This window comes from Tachysurus vachellii, chromosome 14 (genome assembly GCF_030014155.1).
Source record: "Tachysurus vachellii isolate PV-2020 chromosome 14, HZAU_Pvac_v1, whole genome shotgun sequence".
Lineage (NCBI taxonomy): Eukaryota > Metazoa > Chordata > Actinopteri > Siluriformes > Bagridae > Tachysurus > Tachysurus vachellii.
In genome coordinates this window covers 1,294,678-1,320,731 of record NC_083473.1, presented here as the reverse complement: position 1 = coordinate 1,320,731, position 26,054 = coordinate 1,294,678, and the positions used below count along the sequence as shown (strand labels likewise).

General features: G+C 40.3%; 1 protein-coding gene across 3 annotated transcripts in view; it reads left to right on the top strand.

Annotated features, from left to right (window-relative positions):
• LOC132857030 (tenascin-like) overlaps positions 1–26,054 on the top strand; it is a 34,848-nt gene that overhangs the window by 3,927 nt on the left and 4,867 nt on the right. Inside the window, exons 3-14 of one of the 3 annotated variants that reach the window (XM_060886980.1) lie at positions 591–1,859; positions 3,981–4,096; positions 11,607–11,760; positions 12,213–12,491; positions 14,425–17,610; positions 22,025–22,147; positions 22,262–22,405; positions 22,577–22,696; positions 23,048–23,203; positions 23,293–23,435; positions 24,357–24,489; positions 25,100–25,251. In XM_060886980.1, the coding sequence (XP_060742963.1) occupies positions 591–1,859; positions 3,981–4,096; positions 11,607–11,760; positions 12,213–12,491; positions 14,425–17,610; positions 22,025–22,147; positions 22,262–22,405; positions 22,577–22,696; positions 23,048–23,203; positions 23,293–23,435; positions 24,357–24,489; positions 25,100–25,251 (5,975 nt within the window). Of the gene's footprint in view, positions 1–590; positions 1,860–3,980; positions 4,097–11,606; positions 11,761–12,212; positions 12,492–14,424; positions 17,611–20,324; positions 20,384–22,024; positions 22,148–22,261; positions 22,406–22,576; positions 22,697–23,047; positions 23,204–23,292; positions 23,436–24,356; positions 24,490–25,099; positions 25,252–26,054 lie in introns of those variants that run through there. The other 2 variants (XM_060886981.1, XR_009649471.1) reach the window with 2 other exon arrangements.

The window sequence follows — 26,054 nt, the reverse complement described above, 5'->3', positions numbered from 1 at the left end:
GTTCATGTTGTAGTTCCCATGGCAACAACCTGGTTTGATTTTGTTTCTGTTGTCCACTTCCAGTACTCAGTCGTTTTCATGTTACTTGATTGTGTCCAGCTGTTTTTAATCCTTGATTAGTTTGACCACTGCAGTGTGTTTGCGATGTCAGATCATGTTTTTGTTACTGTAAGTCTGTGCCTTGTTTCTGTCTTCTTTTCCTCTTTGATCCTTAGTTGTTCTTCCGGGCCTGATAATGGATTACACTTGTTTTATGCTGGCTGCATGTTCTTTGACCCTTGTTTTTGTACTTGTGTCTTTTATCACTCCACTGCACATTACAATTTCATATTTCCACAATACTGAGGGTATAACTCCATTATAGTGTTAAGTGTTCCTGTGTATAGTAGCAGTAACTTGAGACAAGCTGGCATATGAGCCGTTACCAAACAGATGGACTGAAGTATTTTGTGGCACAAGAAATGTGCAGATACAAATATATTGAGCAACCACTTAGAGTAAGCTTTCCAAAACATTATCACAGAGTTATGTGAGCCGATGAGTCGCCTCATAATACTGATAGGCCAGTTATGTGTTGTTTATTTCTTTAGGAGTGGGCTGCACAACCTCAACAGATGAGTGTTTGAATGACTGCAGTGACCAGGGCCGCTGCGTGGATGGGAAGTGTGTGTGTTTCCCTGGATTTAGCGGACCCGACTGCAGTGTGCCCGACTGCCCCGGAAACTGCAGCAAAAAGGGGAAGTGTGTAAATGGCAAGTGTGTTTGTGATCAAGGTTTCACTGGTCCAGACTGCTCAGTTAAAACATGCCCTAAAAATTGCAGCAGCCATGGCAGATGTGTGAATGGAAGATGTGTGTGCAACACCGGATTCACAGGTCCGGACTGTTCTGAAAGGACCTGCCCTGGAAACTGCAACAACAAAGGCAGATGTGTGAATGGGAAGTGTGTCTGCGATACCGGATTCGCAGGTCCGGATTGTTCTGAAAGGTCCTGCCCCGGAAACTGCAACAACAAAGGCAGATGTGTGAATGGGAAGTGTGTCTGCGATACCGGATTCACAGGTCCGGATTGTTCTGAAAGGTCCTGCCCTGGAAACTGCAACAACAAAGGCAGATGTGTGAATGGGAAGTGTGTCTGCGATACCGGATTCAAAGGTCCGGATTGTTCTGAAAGGTCCTGCCCCGGAAACTGCAACAACAAAGGCAGATGTGTGAATGGGAAGTGTGTGTGTGATACCGGATTCATGGGTCCGGATTGTTCTGAAAGGTCCTGCCCCGGAAACTGCAACAACAAAGGCAGATGTGTGAATGGGAAGTGTGTGTGTGATACCGGATTCGCAGGTCCGGATTGTTCTGAAAGGTCCTGCCCCGGGAACTGTAACAACAAAGGCAGGTGTGTGAATGGTAATTGTGTGTGTGATACCGGATTCGCAGGTCCGGATTGTTCTGAAAGGTCCTGCCCCGGAAACTGCAACAACAAAGGCAGGTGTGTGAATGGGAAGTGTGTGTGTGATACCGGATTCACAGGTCCAGATTGTTCTGAAAGGTCCTGCCCCGGAAACTGCAACAACAAAGGCAAATGTGTGAATGGGAAGTGTGTCTGCGATACCGGATTCACAGGTCCGGATTGTTCTGAAAGGTCCTGCCCCGGGAACTGTAACAACAAAGGCAGGTGTGTGAATGGACAATGTGTGTGTGAAGTTGGCTTCACTGGGCCAGACTGCTCTACCAAGTCCTGCCCAAATAACTGCAGCAACAGAGGAAGATGTGTCAACGGCAAGTGTGTGTGCAATCCTGGTTTTGCCGAGCCGGACTGCAGTGAGTGTAAGGATGGATTCACAGGACCTGACTGCACAACAGGTAAGTTGATTTATCCTCCACTAGTTATATTTACAGCAAATTTAACCAGTTACATTCTATTTAATCATTTATGTAATATACTACTTAGGAACCAGAGTAGAGATTTAGGAGAACTGTAAATCTGTAACTATGAACTACTGATAACAAATCTATAAAACCTGTTAAATAGACAAATAAAATTGATAAAGAGACCACCATTGACACTGGGGGAGGAATAGAGCCAGACTGTCAGAGTGGAAGCTTATGGTTTAGGGTTAGAATTGGTTCAGGGGCAGGGTTAAGACCCCAGTGCAGGATGCAAAGTACGTGTGATGCCTTAAAGGCGGGGTCTCTGATATTTCAGAAATGCTTCAGAAAAACTGAGTCGGGACGACAAACTAAACAAAAAAAAATCAAAACAAACGTGTAGCCAATGAGCAGACAGGGGCGAGTCTTGTCAATATGGGCGGAGAGAGTGCTCAGTGCGCATGTGTGACATTAGCAGAAAGCGGTTTTAACATTGACATGGAGGATAAAAACAAAGAAAGAAAGAGAAGAAAGGCTTACGATAAGGTAAGAAGTAGGACGTGTTAATATAGGATCAGCTTTCCAGCGCTGGAGAGAACTGAAGGAGCAGGAAGTTGGTCACATATTCACAGATTGGAGTTTCCCGAGTCAATAACTCCTGAGCTAAACGCTGTTACTACACAAATAACACCTCTTTTCTATCGTAGTAATGTAGAGACGCAGCTACAACCGTGTTTTATGTAGTAACAGCGTTTAGCTCAGGAGTTATTGACTCAGGAAACTCCAATCTGTGAATATGCGCACATGCACACAGAACACTCTCTCCGCCCATATTGACAAGACCCGCCCCTTACTGCTCATTGGCTACACGTTTGTTTTGAGTTTTGTTTTGTTTGGTGAACGCAGTTTTCTTAAGCATTTCTCAAATATTGGAGACCCTACCTTTAAGTACATAACAGGAAAACAATAGGAAGTATTTTTTGATTATGATGAGGGGCAAAGAGCAGGACCTGTCTCTGATACTGGAAAAGGACCATGGCATTGGTGAAGAACAGGGCCTGAGAATCTGAGCTTGATGTAAAGGAAGGAGTAATGTCTGAATGGGGAAAGTGTAGAGTCTGGGTTGTATGTTGTATAAGGTCTACATTCAAATTTAATGCTGGGGAAAAGCTTGATTTTAGGGAAGGAATGGGACTTAAGCTTGATGTGTAGGATGTAGAAGGGTCTGGAACTTATAAATGACTAAGGATAAACTTATAGAGGACTAAGTCTCAACTCTTTGTGGCATAAAGAATAATTCAACAAAGGAAAAGGTCTGAACATAGGAAAATGAAAATGTTTGAACTTTATTAAGAGAAAGGAGTAGACAATGCAATTTATGTAGGCTATGGAGTAGAGATTATGTTAGGGAAAGAGGAGCATCATACTTTAATGTAGGTAAAGAAATAGAGTTTAAACTTTATCTTATAAAAAAGGAAGAATCTTGAACTGACCTTGAACTTAATTCATGGGAGAGAACAGATACAGTTGAAGAAAGAATAATGGTTGTGCTTATGTCTGGAGAAGGTACTGGATTGGACTGAATACAGGAAAAGCCTTTGTGACAGGAGGTATTCTGATGGGACCAGGATAGTCCGAGATAAAGGCAAAGTTTGACACTCGCAAAACATCAATAATTGTAGCTAAGGGAGACACAGTAGGATGGAAAATAAAACCAAATGCATGAGGTAAGACAAGACCAAGAACAGAAGCATAATCAGAGATCATAGAATAAGAAAAGGAAATATACATACCTGGAAGATGTTGCTGCAGATAGACCAAGGCCAGAAGCGTTGACCCTGTGTTGCGGGTTAAACTGGGGTTGATAGCACTAAAGTGCAATGAGGTGCAAATGGGTCTTCAGGGTTATAATCCTGCCATTTGCCACAAAAAGTCTTCCAGCATAACAAAAGTGTCTGATTTCAGGGTCATAAAAAATCTATTAAAATATTTTTACAGCAAGCTACAAAATATCTACAAAGAATAATTAAGGTACGATAGCCACAGATTAACACCTTCGATTATTTTGATCATCTTTGATGATATTCTTTCTTTTTCTGTTTCATTTCTTTCCAGCCCTGATTGCTGTGTCTCACCTTGGTGCCAGAAACATCACAGAATCTTCAGTTACACTCTTCTGGACTCCACCTACAGTGCAGTACAACACATACCATATCACCTTCACAAGTGAGGTAATTAACAAATGTTTGTACTTTTATAAACTACTGTCCAGAACTCACTCACATCACACAGCTATGGTTTTTGTCCACCTGATTGTATAATGCCAAGGTCGCCTAGTTGCTGTGAAAGTTCTGCATGGAGGAAAAAAAATCGATCTATGACGATAATAACGTTTGTTTGTTTTTTTTGCCATTTTGTTCCTCCTCTTATAACCATCATATACAAATACACATCAAAATTTAAAAAAATATATGACTCCTTCACAGCTGCATGACAAGGGTATTGAACCTCCTTCTCTTCCCAGCATTGGCTCACATATTTCTGGTTTACCACAAACTGTTTCCCATCACAGGACCTTTCATTTAAAAACCACTGATTTGAACCACATGCAGCGTACTGCACCTCACTCACTCACTCATTTTCTACCGCTTATCCGAACTACCTCGGGTCACGGGAAGCCTGTGATCTCAGGTGTCATCGGAATTAAGGCAGGATACACCCTGGACGGAGTTCCAACCCATCGCAGGGCACACACACACACTCTCTCATTCACTCACGCACTCACACACTACGGACAATTTTCCAGAGATGCCAATCAACCTACCATGCATGTCGTTGGACCGGGGGAGGAAACCGGAGTACCCGGAGGAAACCCCCGAGGCACGGGGAGAACATGCAAACTCCACACACACAAGGCGGAGGCGGGAATCGAACCCCCAACCCTGGAGGTGTGAGGCTAATGTGCTAACGTGCCTCAGCTGATCCACATTATTAACCCATTATTTAAGACAGATCCAAAGTTTCTAGTTCATTATTAGGTTGCCAGGTCATTTTAAATACTGCACAAAAGACACGAATATATATAAACTCCACCACTTACAGTCTTTACATTCTCCACCCACAACCTTGTTCCAAAATTTGTTGAGTATTTTAATAAAATTTCTACAACATACGGTTTACAATCTCATTAGCATATCAACACAAAATATATTCAGTTCATATTTATAAACATCATCATATGACATCATAAAAAGAAAACAGAGCTGAAGCAATGTCTTCTGGGTAAGTTCCTGAAGTCTACTATGTAGTCATCTTGATCCTGTATCTAACACAATTCACTTGAGCAAATAACAAAATAGAGCAGAATTCAGCCTTCCCCTCTTTTAAAGTATTCAGTTTGTATACTGTATACTGGAGTGAATGCATTACACAAATCAGGGTGTGAATTTTGTGAAGTCTTCCTCCACAACTTTCCACTTCACGCACCGTTCCCTTGTTTGTCTGAGCATATAAAGTGCTGCTGCACAGATGGTATCCCAGTGGGGGGGCTCTGGGTCACGGCACCATTTTTACAACACACTTCTGAGTTGGCACGAATCAAAATGAAAGAAAGAATTCCCGTCGGTTTAACATGCAGATTTATGAGCGGAACGGTCTCAGACTCAGACTAACATGGGTTTGTTCAGATTGAGAACAGCTGGATATGTAAGTTTTTATGATTGATATTACAGCAGCAACAACAACAATTAAAAAATACATGTTTATATAGCACCATTCTCACAATGAAGGAAGTTAAGATATAGTGACGAATGATTCATTAAATTAATTTATACTTGAAATTAAATAAAAAAAATAATAATAATGGGGGCACGGTGGCTTAGTGGTTAGCACGTTTGCCTCACACCTCCAGGGTTGGGGTTCGATTCCCGCCTCCGCCTTGTGTGTGTGGAGTTTGCATGTTCTCCCCGTGCCTCGGGGGTTTCCTCCGGGTACTCCGGTTTCCTCCCCCGGTCCAAAGACATGCATGGTAGGTTGATTGGCATCTCTGGAAAATTGTCCGTAGTGTGTGATTGTGTGAGTGAATGAGAGTGTGTGTGTGTGTGCCCTGTGATGGGTTGGCACTCCGTCCAGGGTGTATCCTGCCTTGATGCCCGATGACGCCTGAGATAGGCACAGGCTCCCCGTGACCCGAAGTAGTTCGGATAAGCGGTAGAAGATGAATGAATGAATGAATAGTAATAATATCGACAAAAATAAAAATAATCAGAAAGATATGATGAAGGAAAATAAGACATTATTTAGCTAATAAAAATGTTTAGACAGTCAAAATCGTGTCATGTGACCGGTCTATTAGCTCGTGACATGTCGTTTTAGTGTTAACATTTCGTTCACATTGTTTAGAGGTTCAGGCCAAAAAAATCTGTTTTGTGATCAATATCACATCAAGAGCTCCAGTTCATTCATCACTTTAATGAAATGTCCACATTGCAATGCTTTGGACTATTAAAATAAAGCTTTATCCAAGTCACAGAGCTCAGAAATATTGTTGTAAAATATTTAGGTGGTGTGAAGGAATCCCTTTTACCACCCTGAAGTTATTATTATTATTATATAATTATATATTATTATATATTATTATCCCTTAACAACACATCCCCAACTGTTTATTCCTTTAATAACACAACAATCTATAATTATTTTCATTTAAATTTTTTAAAGAATGACATCATATTATGGAACTGCTGAGAAACAGATTAGTTCCTGTTGTCACTTATGGCAGCTCTAAACAGTGGGTCCTTCACCTGTCCTTCACCTTCACCTGTCCTTCCATGTTGAAAGAGGTGATTTTTATCTTTTGTCCAATCAGAATGGAGAATTCAGCAGTAAAGTTAATCACAAAAATATTTAATCATATATTTAAAAATACAGCAAAACAGATTAGGAAAATAATATATTCTTGAGTAGAGATCTAGTCTGGACTGAAGGAGAGAAAGCACACATTTATTTGCCTGTAAAGGAAGAATGCAGCAGTGGAAAAAACATCATCTCCTTTTTCATATCAGAGCAAGCAGGAGAGTTGATTTAGTGCCTCCAGACCACCAATACCAGGCTGTATGAGTGAAGTATTTAATCACAGCAACGTTTATTCCAACCATAAGCCGATCCTCATTTGGTTTGGAGCCGACACAGCTTAGCCTTTCACTTTTTATTTACCCGCACAGTACGCTATAACTCACAGGGATGAAACATGTTCTCAGAGCCTCCACTCATGGTGACGTTTGGTGATGAAGGGGAACAAATTCAGAATTTATTGCATGCTGACCATGAGCCATGTCACATTAGCAATGATGGAGAGTGCTTAGAATTTGTTCCAACACCGTTATCAAGACGATATCCTCAGATAAATCCGGTCTAGAACCCATGAGATGTTCTTTATGTCAGTCATGTGTCAGGAGAACCGCAGTAATGTTAAACACGTCGACCTCCCACAACATCTGTTTGGCACACAGGCTCTACAGATTACACCACCATGCACACAAACTGTTATGGAATTGTTCATTTGTTGTATAAGAAATAAAGCAAAGAGAGGAAATGAGAAGCAGAAGAATGCAGGATGCAGAAGAATGTTAAAAGACTTTAATAGCCGTTGTCAGGAAAGCGATGTGGAAACTATTGGACCTTTTCATTGACATGGAGCCAGTGTTGGTGCTGGAACCAGTGATGGTGATGGTCTGATACAAGCTGAACCTTTAAATAATCAGTTTTGTCTCCGGGATCAATCTATCTATCTAGCTGTCTAGCTATCTATCTAGCTAGCTAGCTAGCTAGCTGTGGTCCTTTAACTAATCAGCTAATGAGCTGAACACTATTAAAGGCATACGAGAGGGTCTCATATAAAAAATTATCATAATGCTAGAAAAACATTTATTGAGAAAAAAGGTCATTTTTATTTAATAAAAAAATATTTTTTAGTTGAAGAGAATCTTCAGTTTTCTCATCAGAAATTGATTCATACAACAAACACATAAAGAACCTCCACAGAAACTTTTCCTAAGTTAGCAGTACAAAACCCAGATTATTATAATTTTTAAATAGAGATCTTTTTGAAAGCTGGGTGTGTTGAATAATTATAGATTCTTAACCTCCATAAGCAGAGTGGAGAAATTCGATCCAAATGTCCTACACTGAATCCTGAAGATTCCCTCTAAAGGAAGAACCAAAGAAAAACTCTAGAAACCTTTAGTTTATCTCATTTTGCTCTCAAAGGGAAGTACACTCATATATAAGTGTATTATGAATATATAACCAGTTTCCATAACTTTAAATAGTTAAAATTTCTCATCCCTAATGACGATCCTGAGATAAACACAAACACTGTTCCTCAAATTATAAATATAAATAAATCGATGTAGTCTGGTGTATATCGCATGTCCAGGAACTTACGGTTCTGATTAATATTATTTAATCAGCTCACAAATGAAGGAAAACGGACCCTTAAATATTGGTTGATTCCATTTGACAGTCTGGAGCTCTGTTATCTTCACAGATGTCTTTAACTAAGCCTCCATGTTATGAGGCATTTTCATTTAATCCATCATTCCATCAGCATGTGTTCTCAATCCTCACGACATGAAATGTGTAAATCAGTCCAACTAATCCGAAGCAGGATAAGTAATGCGGCTCCACATGGTGAAGCTTTTATCTCTGTGAGGTATGATGTACAGAGAAGAAGGCTCTCTAAACTTCCTCTCTTAATCCAGTCACATCAACAGGCTGTGAACACTAAGCGACAGGACGACCTGGAGAAGGATCCAGACTCGGAGTCCAAACTTTACCTCAGTATTTATGTCAGGCGAGTTCCTGGTATTCAGGGCAGGTTATGCAGCTGCTTTTCAGTGCTCCATAATCAAATGATTAAAATCAGAGTTCACACCTCTGAGGTTGCCAGATTCTTCTTGAGTTTAAGCGTCTGAGATGGAGGTTCTTAATAAAATCCACAACACCACATTCAACCTGAAAACAGTCAGAGAAAATTAAGACTGAAGAAGGAAACAGTGGGATTTTAGTGCTATAAAATGTAATAAGATAGAGAATAAATCACGTGATCGTGTAAAAAGAAAAAAATTAGATGATCACATTAATATCTGGTTTATTTAAACACAACGGTTTCGTCACACATCAGTCAGTTATGCACAGAATAGCACTTGATCCAGCACAGAAGGTCATATTACTTTTTTATTCCGGATGAACTCGTGATGCGTCTGAGGTTTTGAAGTAGAATTAATTCTGCGTGTAGTTCACAATTATGATTTGTTAAACTGATTGAAAGGAATTCAGTGTGTGTTAATTTGATGCTCTCTTCCCTAAACAAAATGATAAACTGACCCAACACTCATCTGCTGCTAATGCAGAGAAATTTTAACTTTATTCACCATAATTTGTTCACAAAATTGAGTCCGTAGTGTGTGTGTGTGTGTGTGAGTGTGTGAGTGTGTTCAGCTTGACATTTTGTAGCTACATCAGACTGTCAGAGAGCAGCGCTGGACTTAAGTTCAAGATCAGAATCGAGTGTAAATTAGACACGCCCATATTAACTAAACTCCGCCCAAGTGTGTGTAACTCTTACTTCGTTAAATCCTCCTGCTGAGAGAGTGTATCTCACTGTATTGAAATATTGAATATTGAATATTGACATTGTCGTTAAAAGGCAGAAGGTAAGGGTTATCAGGATTTGGACAAGACTTCACTGCAGCTGAGGAATCAATTTAAAAGCACAACGAGAAAGAAAAAGAGAATTTACTGCACTGTAGGAAGTTTGGGAATCACATCAGCAATAAAATCACAACAAGAGACGCATTCAGGAACAGACGAGAGTCACCAAAATCAGAAAGAGCGCATTTTTCCCTCAACCCTAAACATGAGTCGGTGGGTGTGAGAAAGAGTTTACAGCAAACAGTGCAGACGAGTGATGGAGAGAGAGAGACAGAGAGAGAGAGAGAGAGAGAGAGAGAGAGAGAGAGAGAGAGAGAAATGAGTAAGTGTTTAGTGCAAAGAGGAACAGATACAGATGTAGGACACTTGTTGCTAAGGGAGGAGTAAACATCATCAGAAACATCACCCTAGCCAGGGAAATGACATCATAGGCCAACAGCTGTGATGTGCGAACGGAGGAGAGGGAGAGGGAGATGGAGGGGCAAACTCAAATAGATTAGAAAGAGATCGATTGAAAGACCGTCCTTCTATTTGCTGACAAACAGTGAGGAAGCAAGTGGTCTAGAGCTGTGTTTGGGTTTTCCTGAGACTTTCTGGAGTGCCTCAAGGTGAACACATGGGTCTGCTTGCATTTATTTCGAAACCAGGACCAGCACTTAAGAATGACGCCAGAGAACAAATTTATAGCTTTTTAAAGTACTGGCGAGAAAGCTTTCCGATGCATAAATGCAATAAATACAGACGGATATCTTTCCTCACTCTGCTGAAAGAGATGTTTTTGAGATCAGAGCGGCGAGGTAGTGTTACAGCGAATGATGACAATTTATCACATCATTCTTTTCAATCCAGTCATCCAGGTTTCCTAATAGAATAACTGTTATGAATCTCCTGGAGTTACAAAATCTACTTAGACAGCTAATTAGGAACTCACTTGATATCCATAAACCACATCCCTTCCCATCTTTCAGTCACAGAAAGGTTCCATGTGCCGTGTGTCTGTAAGTGCATAGCTGCTTTACGTGATAGACTGAATCCCCGGATGGTCCAGAAATGACATTTGTGATGCAAAACAAAGACAGAATCCCAGAATATCACAGGAATGAAACAAGACGCCACCTGGTGGCCAGATTGTTTTATTACATCGAGTTGCAAGCGGCCAATCACCATATTAATGCAAATATAACTGCATCACATTAAATATTACTATATTAAAGCAGGGATATTTATATAACTTTATGTAAGTATAAAATAACACAAGAAATGTTCAAATGTAATATATTTAGTTAATGTTCTAACTTATATAACACTATATTCTTTTTAACTCTAATGTTAGCTTGCTGCCAAAATTAGCATCTTGATAGCAATTTAGTTATTTTACAGCTTACTTCCGTTCATGTCTAACAATTTTAGCATTTTTAGTGATTTGTCTGTAATAACTTTAAAATGGTTTTCTCTATAAAACAATACATCTCTCCCTAATTCTGAAGAAAGGTTGTTTCCTCTAAAAAAGGAGTCTTCAATCTGTTCCTCAAAGCGCTGGTGTTACTGTAGGCTTTCATTACATCTAAACTGGAGGCTCAGTTGATAGCTGATTGGAGATCATAAAGAGGGACCCATTTTTTAAGTGTGTATGTATTAATGTGTGAAACTAACCATTTTCTTCTTAATATCTAGAATCAGTCAAGAGTTTAACATTTAGTCTTGGTACTTGGTACACACTTGGGGAAAAGGTTTTTAATGGTTTTAAGGTCAGTGGTAGATCAATGGATAAGATGTTGGACTGCAGGTTGTGAGTTCAAATCAAAACAACACCAAGCTGCCATGGCTGGGCCCTTAAGCAAGGCCCTTAGCCCTCAAGTACTCAACTGTGGAAAAGTGTAATAATGCTGTAAATGTAAATGGTGTAATTATGGGTTTATAGTATAATTAAGGATATGTAACCCATTCTGTTAGGCTAACAGTAGAACTGTAAAGGATTCACCCTGATAGACTACCAAAATGCTCAATTTAGTAATCTATGCTTTGCAGAAAGAAAGCGATCAGAAGATCACAGCCACGGTGAACGGCAGATTAATTTCCTACACTCAGGTGGGCCTGGCTCCTGGGCAGCGGTACACTGTGACCATCGTTGGGGAGAAAGATGGCAAGATGGGTTCCCAGAGCATGACAACATTCCAAACCTGTGAGTCTGAACAGTTTGTTTGTGTCATCACCTGTTTTTTAACATGTTGTGCATTCTGAGATGCTGCGATTTTCTGTTCTGTTACTGTAGCCTTCTTCCTGACAGCGCAAACCAGTCTCTCATTAAGGAGGTGTTTCCTTCTGTAGATCTGCTACTCACTTGATGTCAGTCTCATGACCATCAGTCTATCACTTTTTCTTTATTCTGATGTTTGTTGTGAAATGAAGATATTTCATTTGTCCATATTTCAGTATGCATTGCTGCAGAATTGCCTGATTGCATGAATGTACAGGTGCACACATGTTTATTAGGGGCCAGTGAGGTGGTACATCATTAAACCTAATGAGATAAATTAGGCTAAAATCTTGGACTGTCCAATAGAAGTGCGTCTCTCTGACTCTGACACCTCCAAGGTTATTTAATGCTAACAATGATTTTAATGTCATTTTCAGTGATCTCTGGACCCAAAAATCTTCAAGTCGCCAAGACAAGCACAACGTCTGTCATCGTCCAGTGGGAGGAAGCGCAGGGAGAAATTGACAGATACATCCTCTCTTTTTCACCTAATCAGACAGATGGATCTGGCAAAAGTAGTCAGGAGATGAGGCTTCCACCTGGGAGAGACTCTGCCCAAATCGATGGACTGGAGCCTGGTCGTTTGTATGACATTTCTCTGGTTGCGGTAAAAGATGACACTCAGAGCCTGCCGGCAAACGTGCAAGCGACTCCTGGTGAGTACCAAAGGGGAAAATTAAAGCACATGTCTAAAGTAAAACATTACAGTTTCTTATGGGGATTATTCTATGCACTGGTGGTTTCGTCTATTTTTCTTTGAAACAGCTTCGCGGTCAGCAATCCCAGGATTTCAAGCTAATCTTGATTTTATTTTACTTCCACAGCCTGCAGGTCGTGAGGTGAAACATCTGAAAATATGTTACTAATCTTGTGCTAATCATCTAATATTTTGTTATTATTATTTTGCAAAAATATCCATCAAAAAGTCACTGTATATTAAAATGATGTCACGTTTGCTAAAGAAATGCTGAAAAAAAATCATAATAAGAAGAAGAAGAAGAAGAAAAAGAAGAAGAAGAAGAAGAAGAAGAAGAAGAAGAAGAAGAAGAAGAAGAAGAAGAAGAAAATGGATTCTTAAGTTCACATGAAAATATCATCATTTACTTAAAAAAAATCTTCAAGGAATATAATTTCTCAGCTGGCTTTTTAACTTAATCTTAGTCTCCTGCAGGAGAAGATGTGAGGAACTTGCCAGTTTGGACAGTCTCACACACACAACCTTTGTCTAGATGACAGAGAAATCCTGCTTCTCAGAATCCTCCCAGGGAAGGCAAGGTCATTCTTAATGCCTGAAATTCCCATTAGTGGGAAAAGAGAACTGCTGGAAATACAGCAAGTCAAGTGGTTCTGCAAAGCTGAAGTAGCCCCTTCAGGAGCAGAGCTGGTCTGAATGAAATGATAATATTTTCCTCCTCTCTGTTGTGTAATGACTCATTTTATTTCCATTTCACCAGATGGTCTCAACCTTAACACACAACATCTTTTCCCAATGATTTCTCTGTTTCTGTGTTCTGAACCTGATCCGATCTCTCTTTCTAATTGTTCATAGGAAGGTATTGGTGAGTGTGAATGGAGGCTTCGATATGAAGGAATAATGCTCAAGGGACTGTGTACCTTCAGTTTATTTGTTTTGTTCTACTCGTCACACGCTAAAATAAGAAATCCATGTTTTCTTTATATATCTTTTATAATATTATTCATATTGATTTTCTTTGTCCCAAAATCAAATATTCATTACATTATGCATTTCATTCACACTCAAATAGACCTGAACATCAGCTAGTTTTTGGTTAAAATATTATGTATTCTAAAATTCTGTTTTCACAAACTACAGTATATGATACAATTGGATTAACATTGTACTCACACCTGGAAACTCCTTAATTTAGACCCAGTACTCACTGATACACACACATCCAGGAGAAATATGACATCCAAAAGAACATGAATATTGTTTCTCTTATATAGTTTATTCTTATTTGGTAACAAAAAAACAATTAAATGCAACTTAAACAGTCCCTAAATGTTACTGGCTTAACCACTGATACATAAACCTCACATTGCATACAGCAGGGATTCCCTCCTTCTAACCGACTGACTACAGGCTATTTAATTTGATCTCACTTTGATCTTCATTCATGTTTTTAGGAACAGCAACAAAGACTACAGCACAGTATAGTACAGTACATAACAGATGGTAATGGAAACTGTGACCATGTATACTGTGAACAGGTATAAATGCTGGACTGCCAGATCCTGCTTCCAGAACCACTAGAGGATCAGGTGGAAAACTGGCTAATCTGAGACTAAAAAACACAACTAAGGGTTCTTCCTCACAGTACCAGCGGAACATAGATTCATCAAGGGAACAAGACCCAGAGTTTTCAAGACATTTTGTGGAACCAACAGTTACAACTGAGATAAACCTCACAGCCTATGGTATAAATGGTATAAAATATATTCGAAGAGTCTTGCTAGGACATAAGAGGGTAACCTTTAACAGGGTATCAAATGGAAATGCTTTGACAAGAAACATGACGGTCAAGGTTGGTCATGTCAGTAGAAATAACATCTTAACAAATATCCCAGACAGGGTGGCTGGTTTCTCTGATGAGGTCAGGCCCTTAGATGGAAATGGACCAAAGTTACAGGACGGAAGATTGGAAGAATACCCAATTAAGGAGAGACAAGAGGAAAATCAAGTAATACATCAGCAAGAGGAAGGGGCTCTAGAAATGGCAACATTATCAGAGCACCCTAAAAGGATAAGCATAGAAGAAATGGAAGCTGGGACAACCCCATCACCCTCTCTTCCTTTGGCAATGACTCTGGTGCCATCTGAAACACAGGAAAAATATACAAACAGTGGACAGGCAACATCAAGAGACAGGCACCATACCAAAACCTCTCTTCAGTTGCCTCCATCGTTTAAATACAGATATTCAAGTAGGCCAAAAGTATCCGGATCATCAACATCACCTATAAATAGCAGACAGTCTACTGCATCCATTTCCTCCACAAACTCTTCTCAAATGCCAGAATACAAAATTCTATTTGGAAATGTATCCTCTCTTCAAACATCTTACCCAATTGGAATGGAAAAAGAAACCTTAAAGATGAAGACAACAGCCTCCCAAGTATCACAACCTGATGATCAAGGCTTATTGACCAAATCTCAACAAGGACTGGATAGGGATTCTTCAGTAGCCAACATACCAGAAAGCATCAAAGATACAGCGAACAGAGCCGATGGAGACAATTTACCAAAACGCAAAGAGACAATAAATAAGACTGCACCACTGTACCATCGCACACCACATAGGGGTACATTCCCACGTCGGCCCAATATTGGTCCATTCCAAAACCGTACCAGCCCCTTTCAGCACAGGAGTCCCCTACGCAAGCCACTTCTGCCCAGAGTCAACATCACTGCTAGTATCAAAGGGGAGCCTGTAATCAGGCAAAGTGTCCTAAACCCCAACCATACACAAGTATTTACATGGCAGAGGAAAAATGGAACAGTCATTAGATTTCCCCCAAAACCGATTAATAAAATAAAACCAAACCACAAAGGCTCAAATGACAAAGTCTCCAAAGCTGATGCTCCATTGGACAAAAATACAAGCAAAGAATCAAATATTTTCCTTCCAGAAGATAATGATGCAAATCCTATATTTAATCTCTCCTTGTCAATAGACAAGTCTCTAGCCAAAAAAGATGACACAATGCAGCCTGTTAGTGGAAGTTCAGAAAGCACCATTGATCACATCTTACCCAGAGTCACAAACAGATACAGCACTACTGGGAAAACCATTCCCCGTCACCAAAGGGTATCTGGAGTCTTCAGAGGCAGGCAAAATGTTTCAAGTCTAAAGATTAGACCAACATTTATACAGATAAGGAAAAATAACACAGTAATCAGACTTCCAACAAACCTTCGAACTGAAGAAAATGTACCTGCATCCAACATTTATAGTCTGCAGAAAGATAGCAAGTATGAATCAAGGCACAAACATGCCAAAGATCCAAAGAAGGAGCCTCGAATTGGCCTGCCAACAGATGCTGACATAAACTTATTTGATACCATCACTGTGTCAACAGAGAAACCTCCAGTAGGAACTTATCAGACATTACAAACCATTAATGAAGGTTCACAAAACACTATTGATCACACAAACAAAGAACACAGTCTGCACAGACTTACAACCAGATACCAAAATCTGTCAAGGGTCACAAATAGAGATCACAAACTACCCAGAGTTCCACTAAGAGACCTTGAAATATCAAAAATGCAAACTATGCAAACAATTATTGATCAAAAGGTTGGATCTGAAATCCCAGGCCACAGAGAAAATGTCCCAAACCAGAACCTTAGGTCAAGAGTATTACTAAGAAGAAAAGATGGAACCATAGTCAGATTTCAACCAAAACTTCATACCCAAATCAAACCAAACTTTACCAGCATTCACAGTGGGCTGAAAGAAGCAGATGCCAATGTTGTTAAAGATGCCAAGGAATCAGTTACTGACACGACAGACAGACACACAGCTGAAAGTTATTATGAACCTAAAACTGCTGCTGTGAATACAGAAGTTAGTAATGATAACATTCTGCCAAGCGTAACAAACAGAGGACCGCAACGAAATGCAAACAGAGATCACCATGTTTCCAGGGTCACAAAAGACCAGGATCTGCCTAGCAACACAAACAGAGAGGACAGCACTACTATAAAACCAGTTAACAATCAAAATGGGCCATCTGAGACCTTCGGTAGCGAGGAAAATGTTCCAAATCAAAATCTTGGTCCAACATTCATGCAAAGCAACAGTGGCAGATTTCAACCAAAACTTCATGACCAAATAAAACTAAACTCCAGCACCATTCAGAGTGGGCTGATAGCTACCGAAGACAGAGTTGAAAAAGGCTCTAAAAAATCTACAGCATTTACTGTTCCAGCGGTTGGTGTGGCTTCAGAAGGTGACACTGAATTCAACAGCACTGGTCAAAATCCCAATTTTACAACAAAATTTACAATGAAGAAGAACAATGGAACAGTCTTCAGGCACAAACTAAAACCTAAAATAAAGCCAAACCTTCATGGTGACCCAAAGCGAAGTACAGACAGCAACTCTACTAAAATTACTAGTCCTCAGAACACCATAAATCACAACTCAAGACCAAATATTTCACTGCAAAGGAAAACTGGCACGATCGTCAGACTCCCGCCAAAAGTTTTTCCTCAACTGAAGCCAAAGTCCACTACAATTCATGATGTCACCGGAGGGAGTAAAAACTCCACAGAGGACCCAAAACTTGGTTGGTCCCCAGAAGGTCCTCTTTCAACAGATAAGGCCACAAGCCAAAGAAATACCACATTTCAACCTCTTTCAGAGGATAACATCAATCATGTTCAAATCCAGAACGTGACATCAAAGGGATTTCTCATAATTTGGGTGGCACCAGAGGGAAGGTTCAAAAATTTTGTGATCAGAATAATAGAGGAGATTGATGAAGAGGTAAATGAGGGTGTTGGCAGCAAACAGGAAGAAAGGAAAGAAAGGACAGAAGGAAACAAAATGTCTTCTAATGTTATTGAGGTTGTCAGGAGGAACAGCAGCATCGATGAAGTTAGAAAGAAATTCATCAAGTTGCTTCCGGGTTCTGCTCGCTTGTACCCTGTCACAGATCTCACCTCTCAAACCAATTACTCTGTGACCCTTTACGGAACAGGTCCCGGATTACGTTCCAATATTCACACCTTCATCATTACAACAGGTACTCAGAACCTAAAGGTACAAACCATTTCCAAATAATTCATAATCAAGTAGCAAAGTTAATATAAGATGCAACATATTTCCAGGAACTTGTTGGTTATGTGTTATTGTCCCCTTGACCGCCAAGGGCTTTTAATCAAAGCAGCAATTCATGTCCTTCCAGAAGCTTTGATTAAAGTTTGAGAGATTTTGAGATTTTAATACAGCGCCTACATGTAACAGCTTTGTTTTATGTTAACCCTGTGGTTTTGTTGCTTTATGTTGTTCAGGCTACACAGCAAAAAATAAATCACTATTGAATGAAATCCTACAGTTTTAAACAAAGTCTTAAACAAATTTGATTACACTCTAGGTGTCAATTCAACACGGGGGCTTTTTGAGTTTTGCTGTGTATGTATTTGGTGGTAAAAGAAAAAAAAACAGGCACGCATAAAGAACAGAAATGATACAGAAAAAAAATCATAGGACTGATTTTACCAAATAAAAGAACTGTACTATCAGGGTTTAATAATTTGGGCATGAGGCAGTAACGAGTAAAGCTATTATCAAATTAATTTCATGTGGTTAAGCGGTGGCGGCTCAAGTGGTTAAGACTCTGGGTTGTTATTGGGTTTCAAGCCCCAGCACTGCCATTGTCGGGCTCTTGAGCAAGGACCTCAACCCACTCCAGGGACGCTATATCATGTCTAACTAACCACAAATTCTAAATTTGGGATATGCAAAGAAAGAATTTCACTGTGCTGTAATGTCTGTGTGACAAATAAGGGATTCTATTCTATTCTGAATAAAATATGCTGCACTGTGATTCATCCTCAATGATATAACTATAGCATGTGCTAGCTGTCCCACAGTAGAATAATTAGCATGAACGACAGCCAATAATTTCTGAAATGATAATATAGAGATCTATGAAAACCAGGGGCGGTTCTAGAGGCGGGGCCACAGAGGCCCTGGCCCCTGCTGAAATCTGATTGGCCCCTGATTGGCCCCCGTTCCATCAATCGTTGCCGAGAAGAGCAACCGGAGAATTTTTAACAACGATCACAGATGAAATTCAACCCCCAAACAATTGGCGGCACTCGAGCATTTGAAAAAGGAATGTTGCCGAAATGTATTTGTACCGTAATGAGTAAATTATTTTGTGTGCTTGAATGTACCCTGTACTTGGCCCCTGAATGTAACATGTGGCCCCTTAATGACCCCTGTTACAGAAAAATCCTAGAACCGCCACTGATGAAAACCCTGAGGAAACTACACAAACCTCAAATCAAATCAAATCAAATTTTATTTGTCACATACACATACATACAGGCTACAACATGCAGTGAAATGCTTTTGGCAACAGTCCGGTATATAAGCATAAAAAAAGAAATGCAATTTAGGATAAAAAATAAACCAAAACCAAAAGGAGATAGATAGATAAAAAAGTATAAACTATATAAAAAAACTATATAAAATATGAAAATATATGTTGAGAAGTAATATATATACATATGCATATATATATATATATATACATATACATAAATGTGTATGGTTTTTTAAAGAATTGTCCTTAAAGTGTCCAGGTGCAGTATGGTGTGTAAATAGTGTGTATAGTGTAGAAACTATATACTCTTATATAACTCTCTTAAAGGTTTTTAACATTTTTAACATTTTTAACATAATGTGTGTCAGAAAATGTAGAAAATTTGTAGAAGAAAAGATCCATCAACTACAATTACATTATGTTAGCTGCCACTTAAGATTCTGGAGCTTGCTGGAGCTTTAACTTCTTCCAACTTCCAATCCATCATTTACTACTCAGGCACATTGAGAAAAATGTACATGAGTCTAGAAAGCTGTATTTTACCTTCTAAACTGTAGGTAATATACAGTTATATCCCACCTGAAATGATTGTGTTATATCTACATAGACGTACAACTTATTCAGAGCACTTAGAGCTTTTAAAGCTTTTTTAGAGCTTTTTTGGGGAAGTCGTGGCCTAAAGGTTAGAGAGTCTGACTCCTAACCATAAGGTTGTGGGTTCGAGTCTCGGCCCGGCAATACCACGACTGAGGTGCCCTTGAGCAAGTCACCGAACCTCCCCAACTGCTCCCCAGGCGCCGCAGCATAAATGGCTGCCCACCGCTCTGGGTGTGTGTTCACGGTGTGTGTGTGTTCACTGCTGTGTGTGTGCACTTTGGATGGGTTAAATGCAGAGAACGAATTCTGAGTATGAGTCACCGTACTTAGCCGTACGTCACGTCACTTAAACCTGAAGTCAGTATGAACACACACGTAGCTGAGCCGTGACTCCACTGCAACACAACGATATTAGAGACAAAATAAAAAGCCAGTAGATTTTGCCTGTTTTTTTTTTAAACTTTTACCCCAGAGTGTCAAATCAATCCAGTCACATTTGCGCATCGTACGCAGATGTGTCATGAATATCAAATAGACCAAAATGTTTATGAGTCTGTTTTATTTACATTTAAGCAGCAGTGCCGGGTTTTAACTTCTAACACGACGTATCCTTATATTACGGTTCTCCTCAAAAGGGAATCAAGTCTAGTCCAAGCTCAGTTATTAAAGCACCATTTAATCCAATCAGGTGATTTGGTGCTATGATGATATTCATGACGCAGTCTACAAAAAAAAAAACAAATTATGACCAGATAAATAACCACCATTCTCATTATCATTTACTGCTCATTTGATCTTCTTTCACCCAGGATAAACTTACAGTCAGCCATCCTCACTGACTACTCTCACCATTCACCCAAATCCCAGGGTAAGACCACGACTGGCCCCAAATCTTTATCATAAATATTAGAGTACGGGTCTAAAAGATTGCTAAATAACTGCTAAAGGCAGTCTGGATGGCATGATGTGTTCGATGAGCCTAGATCTGTGTCCCAACACTGATTTAATCCAAACTTGTTGACTCCCCTTTGCTACAGTATGTCACCATCTTCAGGGCTGTACAAATGCTGCATTAGTTTGAGTGACGTGTGTAAGTCAGCGGTCTGAGTCAGCATCAGTACAGAGATTATTACTCATAAAATCTGGTCTGAATTCTATCACACCACAGTCGCTAGCACGTTTGAAGCTAAATATAAATATTTAATAGACAATATTAATATTTTGAGTAATTCTTTAAATAATAATAAAAATCTTTGGAAGATTTTCCTGCAGAGATTCGAATTTATTTATTGGTTTGTTTTCTTTTTGCTGTCATTGGATTAATGTATTAAGTAACGGACATTTTATTCATGAAAATGTATTAAAGTGAAGGTCACATTCTTCGTAAGCCGTGTTATTGAAGTCTACAGTGAAACTGACTTAATGCCGTTCTGTAGCTTGTCTAACAAAATTCTGATGCAGTAATAAAACAGCCCATATTGTTTTAAGGGGAAGTGAACAAGGACACATTAAGACCAGTATTGGGATGCTCCCGTGTTTTCCCACTTTTATCTTTTTCCATCTTTCAAGATTATAATTGGGGAAAAATTTGATCAAGAAAAACTCTTTTCCAAATGACAAATTTAACTCCCACTCATGCAACTTCCTCCTCAGATTCTTCACTTCCTCTTTGTATTCTTCCTCCTCCAGGATCACACGCCCAGCATCATCACCTTCATCATCATCACTGTAACGTCTTGTTTGTGCTGTGTCCAGGATCACGCTGTGTGTGTGTGTGTGTGTGTGTGTGTGTGTGTGTGTGTGTGTGTGTGTGTTTGATTAACCCTTGTGTTTATGTGGGTTTATGTGGGTGTCAGTAGTGTATATATGCTGTGATGTATATACTGTATATATGTTTAGTTTGTACATATATACACCAGTACATAAACCCTGTGTACACTTGTTGTAACACATAAGAATTGAAATTAGACAGAAAATATCCTTATAAATATTTGTTTCTGTTCACTTCTGGGTTTTTTTTTTGCCTTTGTTTGTTTAGTTGTTTAATTTTAGGTCCTTTTTAATTTATTCCTTTTTATATGGTTCTTTTTATTATTTCTTTCTGTATTTCTTTCAAATATTCCTTCCCTTCTCCCTACCTCCCTTCCTTCCTTCCTTCCTTCCTTCCTCCCTCCCTCCCTTCCTTCCTCCCTCACGTCCTCCCTCCCTCCCTTCCTTCCTCCCTCACTTCCTCCCTCCCTTCCTTCCTCCCTTCCTTCCTTCCTCCCTCACTTCCTTCCTTCCTTCCTTCCTTCCTCCCTTCCTTCCTTCCTCCCTTCCTTCCTTCCTTCCTCCCTCCCTTCCTTCCTTCCTCCCCCACTTCCTCCCTTCCTTCCTTCCTTCCTTCCTTCCTTCCTTCCTTCCTCCCTTCCTTCCTTCCTCCCTCACTTCCTTCCTTCCTTCCTTCCTTCCTCACTTCCTTCCTTCCTTCCTTTCTGTCTTTCTAAATTCTGTCTGTTGTGTCCTTTAGGTCCTGAGCCTCCTTCACACCTCTCCTTTACTGACATAACTGACACGTCACTCACTGTGTCATGGAGACGACCAAAAAGCTCTGTGTCCGGGTTTAAGGTCACATACATACACACTAAAGAAGGTGAGGCTACACACAGACACACACATACACACACACGCACACACACACGCACACACACACACAGGGTGAGTGATTGAGTGTTTATTACAGTAGATGTGTTTGGTGTAATAACAGGAGAACCAATCTCAGTTATGGTGGATTCGTCAAGCTCCACCCTCTCTCTGACCAAACTCTCCCCTGGATCTCCTTACGAGGTCAGCGTTATCTCTGTGCTGGGATTGGATGAGAGCGATGCAATCAAGAAAATGGTGATCACAAGTATGTCAGAATCAATACATCTGACACAAAATATGCAACACAATTATTACACACACATTTACATGTTTCCGTCTTTTGATTATTCTGCTGTATTTATTTTGCTGTTGATCTTCTTGTATCTTCTTCTCCTTCTATTATTTCTGAATTCGCTTTCTTTCCTTTTTATCTCAGTGCCTGACCCACCCACTGACCTCAGGGCCATAAACATCACAGATACCAAGGCACTGTTGGTATGGCGACCTGCCCTGGCAACAGTGGACCAGTACATCATCACGTACCGCTCTGAGGAAGGTCAGCTCCCTTTCTGTCTGTCTCACATGTTACAGACATAACATTAAATGTGATCGTGTTATCTTCGTATGGATATAAACTACAATCTATCATCTGTTATTTAATTAAACTTAGAGAATAAGAAGTAACTTACTTTGGGTTGTGTTGCCATAGAAACATAAACCAGTTTGGATTACTTTCCCATACCATCATGTCCCAAAGTGTAAATAAACAGTAATGGTTGAAAAAGTGTAACAATAATAAAATTGTTCTTTGTAGTCACTTCAGTAGCTAGCTAAAGCATGCTAACATGAGATCGCAGGTACACTGAAGACATGAGCCTCGGACTCTCAGCTGTACTCTGTCTATTAGCTCCTGGCTCAGAGCTGAGCATCAGGGTGTCAGGTAACGCAGTTGAACAGCAACTTCAGACTCTAAAGTCTTCCACCAAGTATAGCGTCAACATCGTCAGTCGGCTTGGAGACCAGAAAAGCTCCAGCACACACACCACCTTCATCACGGCCAGCGGTAAGAGACCGCTCTCTGAAACACTCACTAATATACTGAGATGTGACTGTGAAAAGTCATAACCCCGCCTCTATTGTCTATCCTGATAGGCTCTCCTGGAAAAGGGGAGTCACCTCGAGACCTGACAGCCGAACACGTGACTGCACGTACTGCTTTGCTGTCATGGAAACCACCAGCTTCAGCTGTGACGAGCTACAAACTGACGTATTTCACCAAGGGTGGAGAGCGCAAGGTGAGACCAGGGATAAGTCACCAAAACACCACATTTATATTAATGATCATTACAGTGTCAGAGTGACTTCATTTTATAACGAAGCAGTTAATTATCCAGTCATGGACAAGCTATCTGTCAACTGTCAACTTTTTGTCCATGGTATGTGGAAAGTGAGCATGCTCAGAAGTTTTTTTTTTTTACCAGTGATGCCACTGATATTAAGGAATGAAATCATGACACAACCGAGCAAATTTCGGTAGAAATGAACGTCATTGTATTGTTAAACACATTGTCATTTTAGGTACATTTGTGTGCAACGTTTTCCGACAAGGACATACACAGCTGGCAGCCGCATAGCTTTTGAGTTGTGCTATTTGTTTAGTAACAGACACAGTTGTAGTTAACAACCTGTAGTGATGCTGCTAATTTTGCATTAAAGCAAAATATTTAACATAATAAAGATTAACTTGTAGGTCTGGGGGCACGGTGGCTTAGTGGTTAGCACGTTCGCCTCACACCTCCAGAGTTGGGGGTTCGATTCCCGCCTCCGCCTTGTGTGTGTTTGAAGTTTGCATGTTCTCCCCGTGCCTCGGGGGTTTCCTCCGGGTACTCCCGTTTCCTCCCCCGGTCCAAAGACATGTATGGTAGGTTGATTGGTTGGTTGAGTGTGTGTGAGTGAATGAGAGTGTGTGTGTGTGTGTGCCCTGTGATGGGTTGGCACTCCGTCCAGGGTGTATCCTGCCTTGATGCCCGATGACGCCTGACGCCTGAGGCTCCCCGAGGTAGTTGGGATAAGCGGTAGAAGATGAATGAATGAATGAATGAACTTGTAGCTCTTAAGCTCTAAGTGAAAAAACATTGTTAGCACCTTTGAACTATTCTTACCTGTGTAACTTGTGTTAAATACGATATTTGTTTTATTGTCTGGACACCAAACAGGAAGTGACCCTTAACCCTGGAGTCGCCGAACATAAGCTGAGAGGGCTGCGTCCGTCTTCCACGTATACAGCACTACTGCAGGGAGAGAGAGGCGGAGTCTACACGGCGGCCATCTCCACTGACTTCACTACAGGTGTCATTACTTTGTTTGTTGCTTGATGTTTATCAGCAGATTCTGGTGTTACTCATTTGTCCACTATATGATTGACATTGTTTGGATTTATGACCCAAAGCTGTACAGCCAACAGCCTCAAAGTATGTTCATGGAGCAGCGCGGACGCTGTGTTGTGTTGTAGATACAGTTTCCAGAAGGTTTATTGTTCCATATTGTAATAACTCATGACTTAAAAATGTTAATAGCATGGTCCATCCTGGCCGAGAGATCAGGGTGTGGAACCACTATGATGAAGTCATCAACATACTGAAGCTCAAGCATGTGGCAAGTGTGTAGTTTAGATGTTACTTGTAAACACTTGGATGATAAAAGCTTGTAGTATTCCAGTCATTAGACTAGCAGTTATACTATTTCTTGTTGTTTTGTTCTCTGGCTGTAAGGTTCTGTGTGGTTAAGACCAAACTTAGTAAGAAATTTAAACCGAAAGAAATGCTAACTGTTAAAGAGAATCTTTTTTTAATCATTATTATCGTATCATTCATTCAACTTACTTTGCATTCAGACTGCATTCTGACCACATGTTAATTTATTAGCTGATGAAATGCGTGATGCTCTGTATCTCTGTCAGGGTCTCTGCACTTCCCGTACCCCTCGGACTGCTCTCAGGAGCTGCTGAATGGAGAACTGGAGTCAGGTTTGGTGGAGATATTCCCCGGAGGGAAAGACGGACAATCTGTCATGGTGTACTGTGATATGGAGACGGACGGAGGAGGTTGGACGGTAAGGGGTGGAGCCACTCACAACACAGGCCACTCCCACCATATTAAACAGTGTTTCTCTAATTTTATGTTTTTTTGTTAAGATGTGTTTACAAAAGAAGGCATATAAGACATGGAACATATAACATCGCTTTCAGAATTACTTACCTAGCAACTATTAACAGAATAAAGTAAATACAAGCTACAAAGAGGCTTAGTGGTTAGCACGTTCGCCTCACACCTCCAGGGTTGGGGGTTCGATTCCACCTCCGCCTTGTGTGTGTGGAGTTTGCATGTTCTCTCCGTGCCTCGGGGGTTTCCTCTGGGTACTCCGGTTTCCTCCCCCGGTCCAAAGACATGCATGGTAGGTTGATTGGCATCTCTGGAAAATTGTCCGTAGTGTGTGATTGCGTGAGTGAATGAGAGTGTGTGTGTGTGTGCCCTGCGATGGGTTGGCACTCCGTCCAGGGTGTATCCTGCCTTGATGCCCGATGACGCCTGAGATAGGCACAGGCTCCCCGTGACCCGAGGTAGTTTGGATAAGCGGTAGAAAGCTACAAAGAAATGTGCATGTTAAATCTCCTCTACAAATCTACATCATTGTGATTCTGAGTAATGACCTGAATCTTAAACTTTAATAAGGGGTCTGGATTAATTATGATTAACACATGTTTATTAATGATTTTTTTATGGTCCATGAACATAAATAACTCACCAAGAACCTCAGAAAGAAAAGGCACGTAAGTGGTCCATTACTTTCTGTTTAGACTGACGAACTTCCACTAAGTTAGTTCCTGTTGTCACTTATGTTATAGCAGCTATAAA